This window comes from Siniperca chuatsi, linkage group LG16 (genome assembly GCF_020085105.1).
Source record: "Siniperca chuatsi isolate FFG_IHB_CAS linkage group LG16, ASM2008510v1, whole genome shotgun sequence".
Taxonomy (NCBI): domain Eukaryota; kingdom Metazoa; phylum Chordata; class Actinopteri; order Centrarchiformes; family Sinipercidae; genus Siniperca; species Siniperca chuatsi.
The window spans coordinates 21,752,937-21,770,895 of NC_058057.1; the positions used below are offsets into that span (position 1 = coordinate 21,752,937).

At 38.5% G+C, this 17,959-nt stretch overlaps 1 protein-coding gene across 4 annotated transcripts in view; it reads left to right on the top strand.

Annotated features, from left to right (window-relative positions):
* esr2a (estrogen receptor 2a) overlaps positions 1–16,951 on the top strand; it is a 43,134-nt gene extending 26,183 nt beyond the window's left edge. For 3 of the 4 annotated variants that reach the window (XM_044168039.1, XM_044168040.1, XM_044168038.1), the window contains 8 exons: positions 4,908–5,792; positions 6,537–6,703; positions 7,953–8,069; positions 8,560–8,868; positions 10,356–10,494; positions 11,937–12,070; positions 14,116–14,299; positions 14,585–16,951. In XM_044168039.1, the coding sequence (XP_044023974.1) occupies positions 5,398–5,792; positions 6,537–6,703; positions 7,953–8,069; positions 8,560–8,868; positions 10,356–10,494; positions 11,937–12,070; positions 14,116–14,299; positions 14,585–14,816 (1,677 nt within the window). In that variant the 5' untranslated portion in view covers positions 4,908–5,397 and the 3' untranslated portion in view covers positions 14,817–16,951. The remainder of the gene's footprint in view (positions 1–4,907; positions 5,793–6,536; positions 6,704–7,952; positions 8,070–8,559; positions 8,869–10,355; positions 10,495–11,936; positions 12,071–14,115; positions 14,300–14,584) is intronic. The other variant, XM_044168041.1, reaches the window with a different exon arrangement.
* The last annotated feature ends 1,008 nt before the right edge of the window (positions 16,952–17,959 follow it).

Consider the following 17,959-nt stretch of genomic DNA (forward strand, 5'->3'; position numbering starts at 1 on the left):
CTGAAGAAACAAGAACATATGTAGTGTGTAGATGTTTTTTCTGGACCCTTTGGCTTGTCCAACCATAGAGTGCAGTATCTAAATGTTGTTTTGTTTTTTTGTTTTTTGTTTTTGTTTTTAGGCTTTATGCAAGATCTGTGACAATGATTATAATCAGCCTAAAAACACAGAAAATTAAGGATTTACAACTTATTAATCTGTTGCACATTTTAGTCAAACTTCAAACTTGAGCCGCATATAATCTGTGGACTACATTGAGATGTAAATATTCAATATTAATTTGCTGATCTGGTATCCTCTCTGATATTTTCTGCCAGGATTGAGATTTTTCACCCAAGACCCTGTAGTCCCCGAGAGCAGAGTTAGATAAGTCAGTGAATTCAGAGATGTACAAAAAAGCCGCTTTATCCATTTGAAATAATACCCTGCTCTGTACAATGAGTTGAAAGCACTTTACGCTATATTTCTTAGCATTTGTTGTCTGTGTGAGCTAGTATTAGTGGCAGCAGGATGAGCAGCATTGTGGAGGAGCCGGGAGGTTTTCTCTCACAATGAGCTGCCAGCTGCTGGACAGTGTGACGGTGAGAAGGTTTGAAGGCAAGGTCAAAGCTTCAAAGGAAACAAAAACTCTTTCACATCTGCTTTTACCCCCCAAATGGTAATTGAAGAAGCCACAATCTTTCTTCTTTTCTCTTACAAGTGATTCATTTGTTTTAGGAGTCAGATCATTGGCTACAGACACAAGGTCATTGAAAACTTAGTGAAACTAAACAGCACTTTTTGCTGCAACACTTTTTTTAATGCTTTCAGCAGTGTATAACCTGTAGATTATAAACAATATCCTCACATTAAGTGTAATTAAATAGTGCTATTGATATTAGGGCTGCATGTTGTAATTGAAGTTTCTGTGACCCAGTGTATTACTTTATACCATCAATCATTCCCCATGATTCAAGCAGAAACAGATGAGCTGGCAAGCAGTGTAATTAAACTTCAAACAAAGAATAGCTCAAACTCTTTAATTTCCTGGCATTTCATCCAGATGTCAGGTAAACCCATAGAAGACAGAGATAAAGCCATCCTCCCTCTGCCAAGCGAGGAATGGATCGTTTTTCAAGCTAAATGTCCCTAAAAAGCCCAAATAGTCAGCAAACGTTGCCTTAGAGCTGTTGTAGCAGCTGAGAGAAATGTACTTCCAAACTGTTTTAACGTATCTGAAACATCACTGAGTCAATAATCATCACTAATAACTTTAAACATAATAGTTATAGACCTTTTTATTGTGAATACCTAGCCTCATTATTACACCATACACAAAATGCATAGTGGCTTTTCCATGAAAATGCTAATAAATTTCAAACACAAATTCACTTAAAAACTTCATTAACAGATGTTTTGGCCACTTGGGGCCAGTGCAATAAACTGTAAACACAACATTGACACATTATCAACTGCAAACAGTTGGTCCATTGGATTTGGAGCAACATTAGCATTCATTTGGAGTAGAGTTGCATCTTCACTCTCCTTTCTGCGCTGATTTGCGTTCCACCAACACCTACTCTGGCTCTTTAGTGCTAAATGCTGCACTGTGTTTACCAGCTAGTCTAATTTGTCGGGTTCATTCTGTGTCAAGTCGCTCTGGGGAAGGAAAGTCTGCCATGGTTTTTATGCCACCCACACCCTACCCATGAATGAAGGCATATCCCCCCCACAAAACCCGTCAAATAACACTAGTGGTTTTAGGGACTCGTGTTATTTTTTTCTTCAGCCTGAAACACTGTTTGTCATAATTATTAACAAAGTCAAATTGTTCTAAGAGGAGTTTTGCCTGTGTCGGTATTAGTTTTGCGCTATTTTACAGTTGAAGCTCTGTGATTAAATTCCCTTAAAATAGGTTTACTTCTCTTGTATGCTTCATTTAACATTATCTTACCTTCCTCCATCAACTTCAGACAACAGTTTTTGTGCAAATGGCGACCAGTCTGTATTCTCAGCTTGTGCCAGTAATGAAAATTAGGCTTGTGTGAGACTTGCCTCTGCTATGAGGGGAAAATTAAATGAAAGGCAAGACAAGTTTATTTGTATAGCACATTTCAACAACAAGGCAATTCAAAGTGCTTTACATAAAACAAAATGAAGACATTTGAACAAACTTAAAAAGTGTTAAATAGAAGGCAGTGGAAAACAGAAAAAATATATGGTTCATAAAAACTGAACGCTTCTCCATGTTTAGTTTTGACTCTGGGGACAGAAAGCAGACCTGTCCCAGACGACCTGAGAGGTCTGGATGGTTCATAACATAGCAGAAGATCAGAAATGTACTTTGGCCATAAACCAGCAGTAAAACCATCAGTTTTGAAATCAATTCTTTGACAGACAGGAAGCTGGTTTAAAGACCTCAGAACTGGAGTGATGTGATCCACTTTCTTGGTCTTAGTGAGGACGCGAGCATCAGCGTTCTGAATCAGCTGCAGCTGTCTGATCGATTTTAGAGAGACTTGTAAAGGTACCGTTAAGTAGTGAAAATAAATGCATGGACAAGTTTTTCCAAATCCTGCTTTGACATAACTATTAAGGTGTTAATAGGCTAATTTTGTAATTGTCTTAATGTGGCTGTTGAATTTCAGGTCTGAGTGCATGACTACACCAAGACCACCTTCTGACTTGGTTTGTGGTTTTTAACATTACTGTTTGAAGCTGAGCGCTGATGTTTAAACGTTCCTCCTTGGCTCCAAAAACAATCACTTCAGTTTAATCTTTGTTTAATTGAAGAAAATTCTGGCACATCCAATCATTGATTTGTTCAATGCACTTACTCGGCGCTTGTATTGGACCATTGTCCCATGGTGACATTGTTATGTAAATGTGTGTGTCATCTGGTAACACATTTTAATGTTTTCCATAATCTGAGTCAGTGGAAGCATGTAGATGTTAAACAGAAGAGGCCCCAGAATGGAGCCTTGGGGAACTCCACATGTTATTTTGTCCACTCAGAAAGTTAAATAAAGTAAAATAAGACATTCAGCATAATTTTGCAAACACTGTTTCAAATTGGGTTGATGTCAGAAGAACCCTGGACTGGACAGTGATGCTGCCAGCATGCGCACCCTGCTCGTAACCTTTTGTTGTCTCTTTGAGTATCACCCATAATATGTATCCACACCTCAGTGAAGCAAAGTCTGCAATAAAAATGCATTTCTCTCATTTGTTTGCAAAGCATAAATGGTAGTCTATAATATTTTATTCAAGGTACAAAAATACACAGTTATGGAATGTTTAAAGAGTCTGAGAAATGTAACAATACTGTTTGCAGTTTTTATATCTGACATAGATTGCTATAACTTTCACATGCAGGTAGGAGCAGTTAGCTGGTGGCAAAAATAAAATAGCTGGAAGGTTGTTGACAATGAAAGTAATGTTCAGCATGCTCTAAAAGCTCCATCTGCATTTTCACAGCTGTAAGAGTGATTTCTCCAGTAACATCTTAATTTGATATCACAAAAACTAAAATTCACTTTGGTACTTTCCACAGCATCCAAAATAATTAATGGTCACATGCATTCATTGCAGCTTTGTGAGTTTAATTACTGCCAGTTTTCAGCAGTGTTTTAATTTTAAGCTTACAGCTGAAGACTCCAACTACTCCTACGGATAATCGAGTTTTGTTGGCGAGCCAAACCACAGCTTCTCTCGGCCATTTGGCAAGATTAATGGACCCTTTTCTTTCAGGATAAATAATGACTTCCAGATGTGAGCTTTATGCCAGAAAGGTGGAGACAATGTGTACCAACTTTGACTGAAGACAGACTCTTGCCACCCAGGAATGATTAACTCTGATTTGCTGTGTCAGATGTCGTAAGAGTAAACTAACTTGTCCTTAGACTGTACTGGTGTGTGTGTGTGTGTATGTATGTGTGTATGTGTATGTGTGTGTGTGTATGTGTGTTGTATTTATTGATCTACTAGCTGTCTCTGTCTACAGTACATTATAAATCCTGGTTTCCTCTTGTCATTTTTCAGACACTGCAGTGAAATTCCACCTTTCAGTGATAATATTTTAGTCCAGCTGGAAGCCTGTAGCAGCACTGGTTTTCATACAGTGTTAGTCTTGTGTGTCTTAATTATCACCATAATTATTTATTATTATAACCATAATCTGTTTTAATCCATATCATGAATGTTTCATTGAAAATATAATTATTTGAAATATTATAAAATAAAAAAAAAGAATCATTATAGTTTGTTTTATTTTTATTAGGATTGTATGTAGTCTTGAATGGGATTTGCTTGATATACTGTAAGGACTGCGTATAAAATATGTATAAATAATTTTTAAAATGCGGGAAAAAATTAAGTAAAAAAAAAATACACTTAGGCAAAAAAATCCTAAAAATATATCAAATAAAATGTTTTTGTAAAATAAAAACAACAAAAAATTCTAATTTATTTAAATTGATTATGAAAGAGGTGATACCATTTGATGCATCAACATTTTAAAAATTTCCTTAGGGACTAAATCTGCAGTTCTTCTTAGTAGTCACAATTTTGACACTCATCCATATCACCCTCACCAAGCCACAAGTTAATTTAACAAATTTACCAAAATACATAATCTCTTAAATGTCATCAAAATCAGGTCAGTATTGTCTAAAAATCTGTGATTAAAAAAAATAATAATAATCTAAACTCAAGGTTCTCTTAATAGCTTTTTCCAGAGCTCTTGACTGTATCTCACAGCCATCTTCAGCAAATGGAACTTGCTCAATTGGCAGACGCAGCCCCTGTGTGAGAACAAACTAAATAAAGTTACTTAAAGTCAAAACTTAGTGTCACTTGGAAAATTCAGCATTGCAGTTCACAACCAGTATTTCAGTACTTCAACTAGTGCTTTTCTCTTCGTCTTCCAGGTGGAAAGGCTCGCCACACATCTGACTCCATGTGCTACCGCTTAACAATGGGAGACTCATGGCCGGACTGAGACTGAGCACTGAACATCTTCCCTGGAAGATGGCCTGTGGTTCTGTGTTCACTATCTTCATTGACTCCCCTCTGCTTGTCAGGTTGATCATGTGATATATAACAACACTGGCATTTCACAGTGAGCAGAGTTAAATCAAAGTCAGCCACAGGTTTTATTGGAGTTATCCATTAGTCTGGGAATTCACAATGTGAGCTCACGAGTAACATTAAACTGCCCTGACCTGTTTAGGTACATCTGCTGGTCTTTGCTCTTATTCTCTGCCAGTTTTTTTTCAGGGCCAGTACTCGTAGATAATGACATTACCATAGTGAACTTGACACCAGGGGAAAAAATATGAACAATAATGATATCCTAGGCCCATATTCTTTGTCGGTGATGTGGTAAATCTAGTGATACTGACACACTCTGTAGTTGCGATGGCTGTTGCCTCCTCTCCAGAGAAGGATCAGCCCCTCCTCCAGCTCCAGAAGGTGGATTCCAGTCGAGTTGGCAGTCGTGTCCTCTCCCCGATCCTCAACTCCCCCCTGGAAACAAGCCAGCCCATCTGTATCCCCTCCCCTTACACCGACCTCGGCCACGACTTCACCACCATACCTTTCTACAGTCCAGCTATCTTCAGTTATGCTGGTCCGGGCGTTTCAGACTGCCCCTCCGTCCATCAGTCACTAAGCCCCTCCATATTTTGGCCCAGCCGTGGCCACGTGGGGTCCCCCATACCCCTGCACCACTCCCAGGCTCGGCCTCAGCAAAGACAGCCAATCCAGAGTTCATGGGTGGAGCTGTCACCGCTGGACAGTGTCTTAACAACCAGGTAGGATGGTGCATCACTTCCTGACTCTGGCATACTGTTTTAACGATCACCCAAGTCAGTAGTAAGGCTGCAACTAATGATCATTTTAATTATCGCTTAATCTGTGGATTATTTTTCTGATTAATTGATCAGTGTTTAGTTAATGCCTATCACAATTTCCCAGAGCCGAAGGACACGTCTTCAGATTGCTTATTTTGTTTGACCTACATCCCAAAAATAATAAATCACAATGATTTATATAACTGAGAAAAGCTGCAATTCCTCATATTTGGCAAGCAGGAAACCACAAATGTAAAGCATTTTTGGTTGATAAATGATTTAACTGACTTAATGAATATCTGTCGACCGACAAGCTGATTATTCAACTAATTGTTTAAGCTCTAGTCAGTACTCACAGTTGCATTTTTAAGACCCCAAATTCGGACATATTAGTTACATATAACCATCGCCACTCAGAATGATAATCGTCATGAAAAATCACCATTTTGGCTCATAACTTCATATTTCATGTCAGTAGTTAGAAATATGTTCGATCTATACATGAAATCATTCTCTTGTCTTATTTAATTATTACCTTTTTAACAAAGGCCAAAATGATCTGTAGTCATACTACTGTTGTGATAATGATTTCTTAAATGCAACATGCAGTACACTTAATTAAACTTCATTGCCTACTCAGGCCAGATTGCTTATTCTACATGTTTTTGACTTGGGAAGAAATGATGATTCAAACTTATCTGTTAGTAAGAGTGTGAGGAGGCGTTCTCAGGAGAGCGAGGAGGGCGTGGTGTCATCTGGCAAGAAGGCGGACCTCCACTACTGTGCTGTGTGTCACGACTACGCCTCAGGCTACCACTATGGCGTCTGGTCATGTGAGGGGTGTAAGGCCTTCTTCAAGAGGAGCATCCAAAGTGAGACACAAAAACATACAGTATCTTTGCGTGTATGGTGGAAAAACAGGGGTGGACTCAATCACAGGAATACCTGCTTGGTGAAGCTCTTCATGTTCGGTTTTTGTTGAGACTGTCAGAAGTGTTCATTTAACTAATTTAGTGTCCTTTGAGAGTTTTGCCATTCCCACATAAAGTAGACTTTCTTTAGCCATGCTAATGCTGCAGGTCTTGGTATGGCAATGTCGGTCTGTCGGTCAGTCCACCACTTTGGTCCAGACTAAATGATATCTACAACTATTGGATGGATTGCCATGACATTTTGTACAGACATTTGTGCTCCATAAAGGATGAATCCTACTGACTTTGGTGATTTGCTAACATTTCATTCACCGCCACTTGCAGGTCGAAATTTTAACTTATCCAGTAAAATATGTAAACATCTACTAGATGGATTGGCACAAAATTTTGTAAAGACATTCATGGTGCCAAGACGATGGATCCTACTGACTGTGGCGATCCCTTGACTTTTCCTCTAGCGCCATCATAACGTTGACCTTTGTGGTTTTGAGTGTGATTTATCATCAACTATTGGATGGATTGCAATAAAATTTGGTAGACATTTATGTCCCCCTCAAGATAATTGTAATAACTTTGTTGATCCCTTAACTTTTCCTTTAGTGTCATGAGGTCGACATTTTAATTTGTCCAATACTTTAAGACCAAATACTAATAGTGCAATAATGCAAAACTAATGAAATTCCAATCAACTTTAGCTATACTTTGTGTGCTAATCAGCAAATGATAGCATGCTAAACTAAGATGGTTACAAGGTTAAATTACATCATAAATGAATAACAAATGCAAAATTCTCATTCTGAAACACTTTTCTGACATTTAATTCATGAGCTTTGAGTTTTTGTTGCCTGACATTTACTGTAGCTGCATTCCACTGTCTGAACTGTTTCTGCACTTGCTGACTAAGCCTTCATTGAAAGTTTTACTAACACGTTCACAGTTCAGTAAGGGGCTTGAAATGATCCCACCCAAAAAAACAGTATAAGCGCCCTTTAGCAGGTGCTTATTTGGCAGTGAGACTGTGCTAAGCTCTTGTGGAATTTGCAGGAGTGTGTCTGTCATTATTTATTATTTATTTATTATTTATTATGTTATTTATTTCCATTTTTTCTGTCACTCTATTCATTTTTCCTCTCTTCCTTCCTTGTCTTTTTCTCTTCATCTTCTCTCTTTCTTCTTCTCTTTGTTTCAGGACACAACGACTACATCTGCCCAGCAACTAATCAATGCACTATAGACAAGAACCGCCGTAAGAGCTGCCAGGCATGCCGCCTTCGCAAATGCTATGAAGTTGGTATGACCAAGTGTGGTAAGTGTCTGTTTATTTTCTTATTTGTGTTCGTTTTATGTTACACAAGCTCTCTTAGCTTTTTTAGGCTAAAAAATAAACAAAATAAACTCATAAAATGTCAAGAAAGGAAATATTCTTACACCTATTTACCTTATCAAACAGAAAAATGAATTCATGTTTCTCTCTTTCACTGAACTAAAACTAACCTGTCTTGGTTAGTCTTTAAACTGTTCCAACAAACACCAACTCTGGTTTGGTCAAAATAAATCCTTAATTCACGAAGTTAGATGTATATTCTGGCTCTACACGCTGTCGCTGCCTCTCTGATGCCCAACCTCCCTCTCGCTCCTCTCTCTTGCTTGACGCCTCTCCTGCCCCCACCTGAACCTGCTATCTCTCTGTCGGCCCTGGAGTCTAAGTCCTGGTCGGAGCCGCTGTAATATAGCAAATATGCTCAGGAAAATTGTAAAAAAAAAATGTATTTTATGTCTTGTTTTCTTTGTCTCAGGAATGCGAAAGGAGCGGGGAAACTACAGGAACTCCCAGACGGGGCGAGTGACCCGTCTGTCCTCCCAGGACACAACTAACGGACCAGCAACCTTAACTGGGCCAGCAGTGGATTTGCTAATTACGCCCCACCCTCCTGCACTGACCCCAGAGCAGCTGATTGAGCGGATAATGGAGGCGGAGCCACCAGAGATCTACCTCATGAAGGACATGAGGAGGCCGTTGACTGAAGCAAACGTCATGATGTCACTCACCAACCTGGCTGATAAGGAGCTGGTTCACATGATCAGCTGGGCCAAGAAGATTCCAGGTGTGTGTCGGGGTGTCCAGGGATCCTTTAAAAAGCCTTAAAGAAGATTACAATTTATTTCAGAGACATTACATTGTGCTACAATTAACTTTTGATTTTTAAATGCAATTTGCATGACACGGTTTTTACCCTTTTCCTTCACTCAGTGGGACTTCTCATCACTCAGCAGCTAATTTCCTGCTGTCCTGTCCTTCTTCTTACACTGGCAATTAATACAGTAGTACGCTAAATATGAAGCTAGAGCTTAGGTTGATTAGCTTAATTGGTTTAGCATAAAGACTGGATGCATGTGGAAACAGCTAGCCTAGCTCGGTCTAAAGTACAAAAATACACCCAACAACACCTCTAAAGTGTACTAATTAGCATGTTGTATCTCGTTAGCGTAATCCGTACACAGTGACTTTGTGGAGTATTCGCTTGTCACTGCACACGGCCGGTGGGCATCAAAAAATAGTTAGCTTACAGCTCGTAACTCCCCATAAAACCACAACTTGATGTTTTTACATTTCTGTTTGTGTAGGGATTAAAGAAACATGTTAACTACTAAACTTTAGAGGTGCTGTTACTGTAGGCTGTTTTTGACTTTTGGACAGAGCCAGATTAGCTATTCCCACCTGCTTCCAATTAATATGCTAAGCTAGGCTAATGGTCCCTTAGCTCTAGCGCCATACTTAAAACACAGACATGATAGTGGTATCAATATTTTCATCTAACTCTCGACAAGAAAGTGAATAGAAGTATTTCAACTTTTCTTTTAAGACTTTTGCATTAATGATTTACATTCAAGTCACAGAGTTAAGCTTTTGACTGTTCACATTTAAACTGTGAAAAGTGAAACTTAAGACACATAACAAAAACTTGCAGCAGTTTTGATCACATTTCCATAATCCTTCAAGAAACTTTTGTCCTGCCATTGGCAACCATTGAGTACAAACTGCATTCAGTAAAATACTGTGCAAAAATGGTCAACAAAAGAAAGTGCTATTGTTGATTTAGATTTTTATTAAAGTTGAATACTGAGCTGGTGCCGTGCTTTTACTCATCCTGTTGGTTCATTAATCACAGTGCCAAGTGTAAGATCACACTTAATGGCACTGATGGTGAGACTGAGAACTCGGTCTGATGTGTTTTAATAGAAACGTTTTCCAGAAAACACATTTCATCCTTTCACCCTCTGTACTCTATATTTAATGTTCCTCCCTCAGGTACCTGCCAATAGAGATTTCAGAGTTCTGGTATTTTTAATTATCTTTCTTTTTTTCACCTTATTGATTGCGTCTTTGTGTTGCTGTTTGCTGCTTGTTCTGTATTATGGCCCCATGCTGCATTCTAATTGCCCTTTTTGATTTTATCAAAGACTGAACCAAACCTAATACCTTTAACGAACTCTGGTTTGAAAACATCTTTTACTTTTATCTTGTGCTGTCTGTGCAGAGCATTCCTGGCAGCACACCGTTACGTAATATTGGACCATGTCTTTTCCTCAGGGTTTGTAGAGCTCCGTCTCTTGGACCAGGTGCACCTGTTGGAGTGCTGCTGGCTCGAGGTGCTGATGGTCGGACTGATGTGGAGGTCAGTCGACCATCCAGGGAAACTTATCTTCTCCCGTGACCTCAGCCTGAGCAGGTACCACCGCCAAAATCTCACATCCCTACTTCACATGAAGCTTGATTAAAGGGAGAGTTTGCCATCATTATTGTGAATGTTAGGTTGAATGTTACAGGGATTTATAGAAGTATTCAATGTATTTATATTCTGTAATTACCTCTCTATATACTGTAGTTGTTTTTATTGTTAGTGGCGGAGTCCACCTTTCCCACACTGGATTCAGATTTCCTTCACATACACAAGGGATTCAAAGGATACTATTTATGTATGCTACTGTTGTATTTCTGATAGCTGTTCAAGGACTGTTTGCTGTTGTATTAAACTTCACTTGCTGTTACCACAGTAACCACCAGTGCCACCAAATCAACCGGGGCTGAAATCTTACGGATTACTAATTTAAGTGGTCCTTGTCAAAATGCTTGTTTATGTTTTATGTAAAAAAAAAAAAAAAAAGGAATACTGGCTGATATAATGTTATCCTTTTTTAAACCCTTAATTATCAATATCAGTATCTGCCTTAAAAATCCAGTATTGGTCGTGCCATGTGCCCAAGCCCCCATCTGTGTACAGTATGAAAAACTGAAATCATAGGCAGTCATCCATCCCACATTCAGTGTAAGGCCTACCACAAACTGATTTGGATCATGCTGGTAATAAATAACAAAGATGTAGCTTAATTGAATTTAATCTTTTTCAGAAGTGTATTGCCCTTGCTGAATATTGAATGTCTTCAACTAACTTACAGGAAGATTGGACATTATACAATAATAATTAGCTTACTTTACTGTTGAGTTTATTTTTTATTCCATTTGTATATACAAATGTAGATGTGTTAAACATCCGAGATAGAGAAATTCATTTGTGTGAGTGCAAAATGGTATCTCCACCACAGCATTGTCATTGCAAATATAAACGAGCAGCTTTGCAGCACTGGGTACATCTGTGCTCACATTTGGTTACAAGAGATATCTGTAAGTGCTCAGGTGCTTCAAAAACTGGAACAAAGTGTCTTGAGCTGAAGGCTCGTCTACATTGTGCAAAACAGCATTTCCTTTGTGGTTGTCCTTACCATCATATGATATCTTGGAAAGTGCAGTGCATACTGCAGTTCATGACTCATGGAAACATGCTTTGTATGGAAGATTTTAATGTGAAAATTAACTGGTAACTAAAGCTGTCAAATAAATGTAGTGGAGTAAAAAGAAAAATATTTCCAGTGGAATCTTCTGCTTTATGTGCAGCTTTTCAGTCAAACATGCAGTATTCATTTCCTCTCTGTTACAATAATACTAACTGCTAAACAAGTACTGCTTCATTGTCATCTTTTGGATCTTGGTGGAGCTAAATCCTTGCAACATTTTTGCAAAATGTCTTATAATTTCTGCCTAATTTGGTGAGGCAAAAATCAAGAGTTGGTTATGATATGTTAATAACTAGTTGTGTTATGTGTCTTATGGCAGAGAAGAGGGGAGCTGTGTCCAGGGCTTCACGGAGATCTTTGATATGCTGATAGCTGCCACGTCCAGGGTGAGAGAGCTCAAGCTCCAGAGAGAGGAGTACGTCTGCCTCAAGGCCATGATCCTCCTTAACTCCAGTGAGTGAGCGTGTTTGTGTGTGGGCGTACATACACTTGTAAGGCCTCTTTATTTGCCCAGCCTGTGTCCTCTCTATGTGTGATGTATGTGTGTGTAGGCGAGACAAAGAGATGCATGTGTGTATATGTGTGTTTGTGTGATGCTCCAGTACGTGAAACCAACGGTCAAGTGTTTGATTTGTGTCTCAGCATGTAATCCTATCAATATGTGAGTCTGCACAGGGTTGGCAAGGAGACCAGCTATATAAGTTTCCAGTGCAAACCCTAATGGGAACACTGTGTATAGTTTGAGTCACTGGTACTGCTGAATGAGTAACAGGCAGTACCTGTTGGAAGATGAACAGGGCCAGAGCCTCTCTGGTGAGCAGGGGAGTAATTAATGTTTGACTAATAATTCTTTTTTCATTTTTCCTCTTTTTGCCCCCACCAGCATAGTCTAACAGGGCTCATGTTTTTGCTTCATCTCTTCCCTTCCAACTTTTGTCTGTTTCAACATTTGTGTTTTAGCAGGATAAGAATATAAAAATCTCTAAATCCAACCTTTTACCAAAATTGAAAAGTTGGACAGTTGTGACACCCAGAATGTAAAAAAATCTTGGACATATTCAGACATTAAAAATAATCTACTGAGACCCTTATCTCCTTTGGAATAAAAATGTACTGACTTTGTATTTTTAAAGAGAGATCAAGGCTCTTTCCCAAAATTGACTGAAGTCTTATTTGGAGCATCTAGTGGCCATTAGTGGATCTGAGGTGAGGTGCTTTCACATTCAATCACTTCAATTTTGAATATAAAAAGTTGTGTGTTTTTAGGGACATGGAATTTTAAAAAAAACTCAACAAGTTATGTAACAGCGCTCAAAAGGAATGAATGAATTGTTGAATGACTGTTAAACAGATAAATCATTTTACTTTACAAATCTGTCATGTGCAGTAGCTGACAAGCGACATACAGTAAACTTATATTCATATACAATATTGCAATTTTTCCAGTTTTAAATAAATGAATGTACCACGGTATCCCTGTTTACAGGTGAAATGAGTGGGACAGCTTTTCTCCTAGCGAATCCTAATCCAGATGAGAATGGCAGCTAATTTAGACTCTCTAGCTTCTCTGTTTAACCTTTCACTGTTAAAAATAATCCTCTCCGACTCCCCTGCAGCATCTCCTCTGGCAACAACACAGTTTACAAGAAATAGTACTGTTTCAGATTTCTACCTGCTGTGGAGACAGTAATTGGTAGCTAGGGGTGGGCGATACCATAAAATTCAGTTTTGATCCAGTACCAAATAATACCAGGGCTAGAATTAACAATATCAATAGTGATACTTTTTAATATTAAAAGCACTTCATTATGATTTGTGAAACATTAAGAATTTCTATTTACTGTTTTCTGTTAATTACTTATATGTTAAAACTGATGAAATGATTGTATTGATGCTAGTATTGGTACTTTAAGCAAGACTTGGAATCGGCAGATTAATCCCTAAAGTATCAACTTTATAGGTGTCAGTCCGCCCATCCCTAATGGCTGCTTAGTTTCGTACAACTTTTGCCAAATGGTTACATTGAGGGGGGAGCACATAACTTCCAAGCAGATATACGTAACAGCTTTTAACTTTGTCTAGGTTTGCCTCGTGCCTGCTGAGTGTTTAGTCACTGTTAAATGAAAATGTTCCTTTCTTGTTCGAATACTGTCTTGCTTGCAAACCGGCAAGTAGCTCCCATGCAGTTTAAAGTAGCACTCATTCTAATAACTGTGAATAGACCTTTTGACATGTCACAGTAGGAAGTACAGGTGTACATAGTAAAATTAATGATGGCTGAATTTCATTTAGCTGCTTCATTTTCATTTGCCTGGTATTGTGCATGCTGACCATGCATGCTTTACTTATAGACATTTCTAATATTTAGACAAGATTTGTTTCAAAATGCTTGCTTTGAAAGCAAATAAGCAAAAGCTCAAATCTAGCTAGAATTGTCATTTTCATTGAAGCATAAATTACCTCTTTGTTTGTGCCAAAATGTCTGTGTCTGTCCACAGACATGTGCCTCAGCTCCTCAGAGGGCAGCGAGGAGCTGCAGAGTCGCTCCAAGCTGCTGCATCTTCTGGACGCTGTAACAGACGCTCTGGTGTGGGCCATTGCCAAAACCGGCCTCACCTTCCGCCAACAGTATACCCGCCTTGCCCACCTGCTCATGCTGCTGTCACACATCCGCCATGTCAGGTAAAAGGACCCCATGACATGCCAATGATGCTCATGATGCAATATTGGTAATTTATGTATTCATGTAATGTAAATGGCCCTCAGAGCCTTAAATATTTACTTTTTTGGCTAATATACTGATTTTGTGCACCATTATTATACAAAGCTACAAGGTGCTGCTCACATGTGACTCCCTATCATCTTGACCAAACTACTTTTGTTATTAAAAAGCCATTACGCTCACTGCTGTGCCAAATCACCTGCCTTTATTACTGTTGTTCTTCCTTTTACTTTTCAAATGTGCAGTAACAAGGGCATGGACCACCTCCACTGCATGAAAATGAAGAACATGGTGCCTTTGTATGACCTGCTGCTGGAGATGTTGGATGCCCACATCATGCACAGCTCCCATCTGCCTCGCAGGCCCCCACAACAGGAGTCCGAGGACCAGTGGGAGGCTCCTGCTCAGCAACACAGCTCTGGTAACGGCCCCTCAAATACCTGGATTCCCAGCAGTAGTGGAGGTGAACTGCAGTAGTCGGATGCAATAAATTTTCACCGCTTTGCAAAAAAACTAGTTCACAAGACTGAGACGTTTTACTGGTTTTTCTGCAGCGTGCTGAATTGTGTGAACTCATTAGTGAAACTTAAGTTTTGACACACTGTGCACTAATTCTAGTAAACCTTTCAAATCTTCAAAGTTGCATCTTAAGACTGTTTACTGTGCAGACAGAGTATTCATTACCTTACCACCAGATATTTAAAAGCCAGAGATCCTGAGATGTTACCAGAGATGATAAAGCTTGAGCCAGACAATCTCATGATAAAGGCAGTATGAGATAAATATATAAATAATGTCTTTCTAACCATTTATTTAATTAGTCTATGCAGTCACAAATTTACCATTGTCCAAGTCCGGTATTTTTATATTTTTCTGGAAGCCCAACAGAGAATGCTGTGTGTAAATGACTGAAGAGATAGCCAAGGCCTATGATATGATATATACAGAGACGCAATAGAGTTTCTGTTATATAGTGGATTTTTGAATCAATGTGATGTATTATTTGTCACAAACTAGATATTCCCATCCAGTCACTTTACCTATGTAAAAGGTTATAGAATTGAAATTCCAGATAATACTTTATTATAATAGCATTTTTCTATCCTAAAGGAATTGACATTTTGGTAAATAATCTTACTCGCTTTCTTGTTGAGCGTTAGATGAGAAGATCGATACAAATCTCACATCTGTACGTTAAATATGTAGCTGGAGCCTACAGCCGGTTAGCTTAGCATAAAGACTGGTAACAGCTAGCCTGGCTCTTTCCAAAGGTAAAAAATCTGTCTACCAGCACCTCTAAAGCTCACTAATTAACATGTTATATACTGTTTGTTAAATCTGTACAAAAACACATGACATTTTTACACTTTAGTTTTTGTACAGGTTAAACAAATGAGATGTGTTAGTGAGCTTTAGAGTTGCTGGTAACAACGGGTCCTATGTAAGCTAACCTGCTGCTGGCTGTAGTGTCATTTACTGTACAGACATCAGACATGGTTTCGATCTTCTCATCTATCTCTTGGCAAGAGGACTGTATTTCCTAAAATGTTAAACTATTCCTTTAATACAAAGTTACATGTACTGTGATAGAAGACCTTATCTGTGGGAGAGATGTGCACCATGAGATGAAACAGTATTTTATTAGCATTCAACAGCTACAGCTCCCATGAGAGTTTGGCTGCTTGCCTGTGGCTAAAATATGGGAGCTGTTTTATCTTGGTTAAAGGTGGTCAATTTTTACTGTTCAGCACAGTAGAAGAGACCCATTTGGCTTTGAATATAGACAGACAACTTCTCAGTAAGGTCATTGAAAGATTGGATTTAAGCACTAAGATGATTATTATTATTTTTTTTACTGTAGACAACAAACTGACATCAAAAACAGAAAATTGATAAGTTTTGTCAGTAATGTTTCCAGTCAGGCACAGAAATCCGCTATATCTTAATTCTGTTGACAATTAAATTTTTTATGTGGCTTTTTCAAGCTGTTGTTGCGTCACAGCAAACCTCCTGTTGACCACTAGAGGGCGCTTTACAGCACAGTCACACACCTGAGGGCCTTTTCCAGATTACTTAATTGTCACTGTACAGTCCTGGCTTTATTGTCAAAGACATCTCACTTGTTTCCTGTGAAGACAACTCTTGCTCTTAAGACAACTTTGCTTTCATACCTGCCAAGTTTTGCTTGAAGAAAAGTTACTTTTGTATCATAGAACTCGCTACAGTTAGCCATTGTGTGCACAGCGCCCTTCTTGAAGGATAACTGCAAGAAGGGCGCATAATATGAAAATATGTAGACTTTGAAAACATGCCCCCATGCACTTCTGTACCAGTTCAGTCCTGTCTGCTTAGTGCTTCTCCTCCGGTCACACTCTATATATCACTATACATCGCAAACTGTACTATCACTGTGTACATGTATTTATGTTCCCAGAAAAGGTAATGTACCTGGCTCATTTCTGGTGGTCACTTTTAATGATGTGTAAACAGGTAAACATTATCTTCAGGGTTTTGAGATGGCAAGTGTCGAAGATCTTTTTTTGTTGTCGTATGTTTATACATTCACTCTGGTTCACACCATGAAATAAAGCAAATATATTGTACAGATAATACAGTGACATTCTTCAATTGTTTATCAAAATCCACATGGATGAAAAAAAGCATAGTTCATGTTTCTTGTAACCTAAATGATTTTGGCATAAGCAAACATGATTGAATTATGAATAGTGAAAGAGTGGAATAAATTCAGTGAGGAATATTGTCAGTTAACAGACTGTAGATTCACTCAAATGTAGTGTATACTGTAAACAAGACAACATTTTGACAAAAACCTTAAGCTTTTTTTCCTAGAGCTTTCAAAATTCAGTGAGGATTTTAGTGATCATTGATAGCTGAAAGCTCCAGAAAAAGATAGTAAGTGGACCTTGAAGATTTTTCTCAACTTAAACCCTCACAAGTGCCTCTTACCTCTGAGTAGATTTTAAGTTGCCTTAATATTTTTTAGCACATTAGTTTAAAACTTTGATACATACTGGGTGTGGCTTGATAAATTAAAATGATTCCCAGTACTTAACTACTTCACATCCAATCCTGTCCTTAATATTAAAACTGACCAGAATACTATTTCATTTAAAAGGAACAGTTTGACTTTTTTTTTTTTCCCCAAGAGTTTGACAAGAAGATTAATACCACTCATGTATGTGCACTTAGCTTAGCATAAAGACTGGAAGCAGGGGGAAACAGCTAGCTGGACTCTCTTTCCAAAGTTTAAAAATCAGCCTACCACACTGGTGTGTAACTATTTATTGGTGAACAACAGCTGTGCAGTGACTTTCTGGAGTCTTGTCACAGTGAGATGAGTGCGCCACAAATTGTTGTTTTACATTTCTGTTCAGATTAAACAAATTAGATGTGTTAAGTGAGTTTTAGAGGTGCTGGTAGGTGTATTTTTAAGCGTTGTAGAAATAGCAAGGCTAGCCGTTTCCCCTCAGCTTCCAGTCTTTATGCTAAACCAAGCTAATTGCCTGCAGGCTCTAGCTCTGTATTTAATGTACAGTCATGAAAGTTGTATTCATCTTCTCATCTGACTTGTGGAAAGATTTAAATAATCATATTTCCCA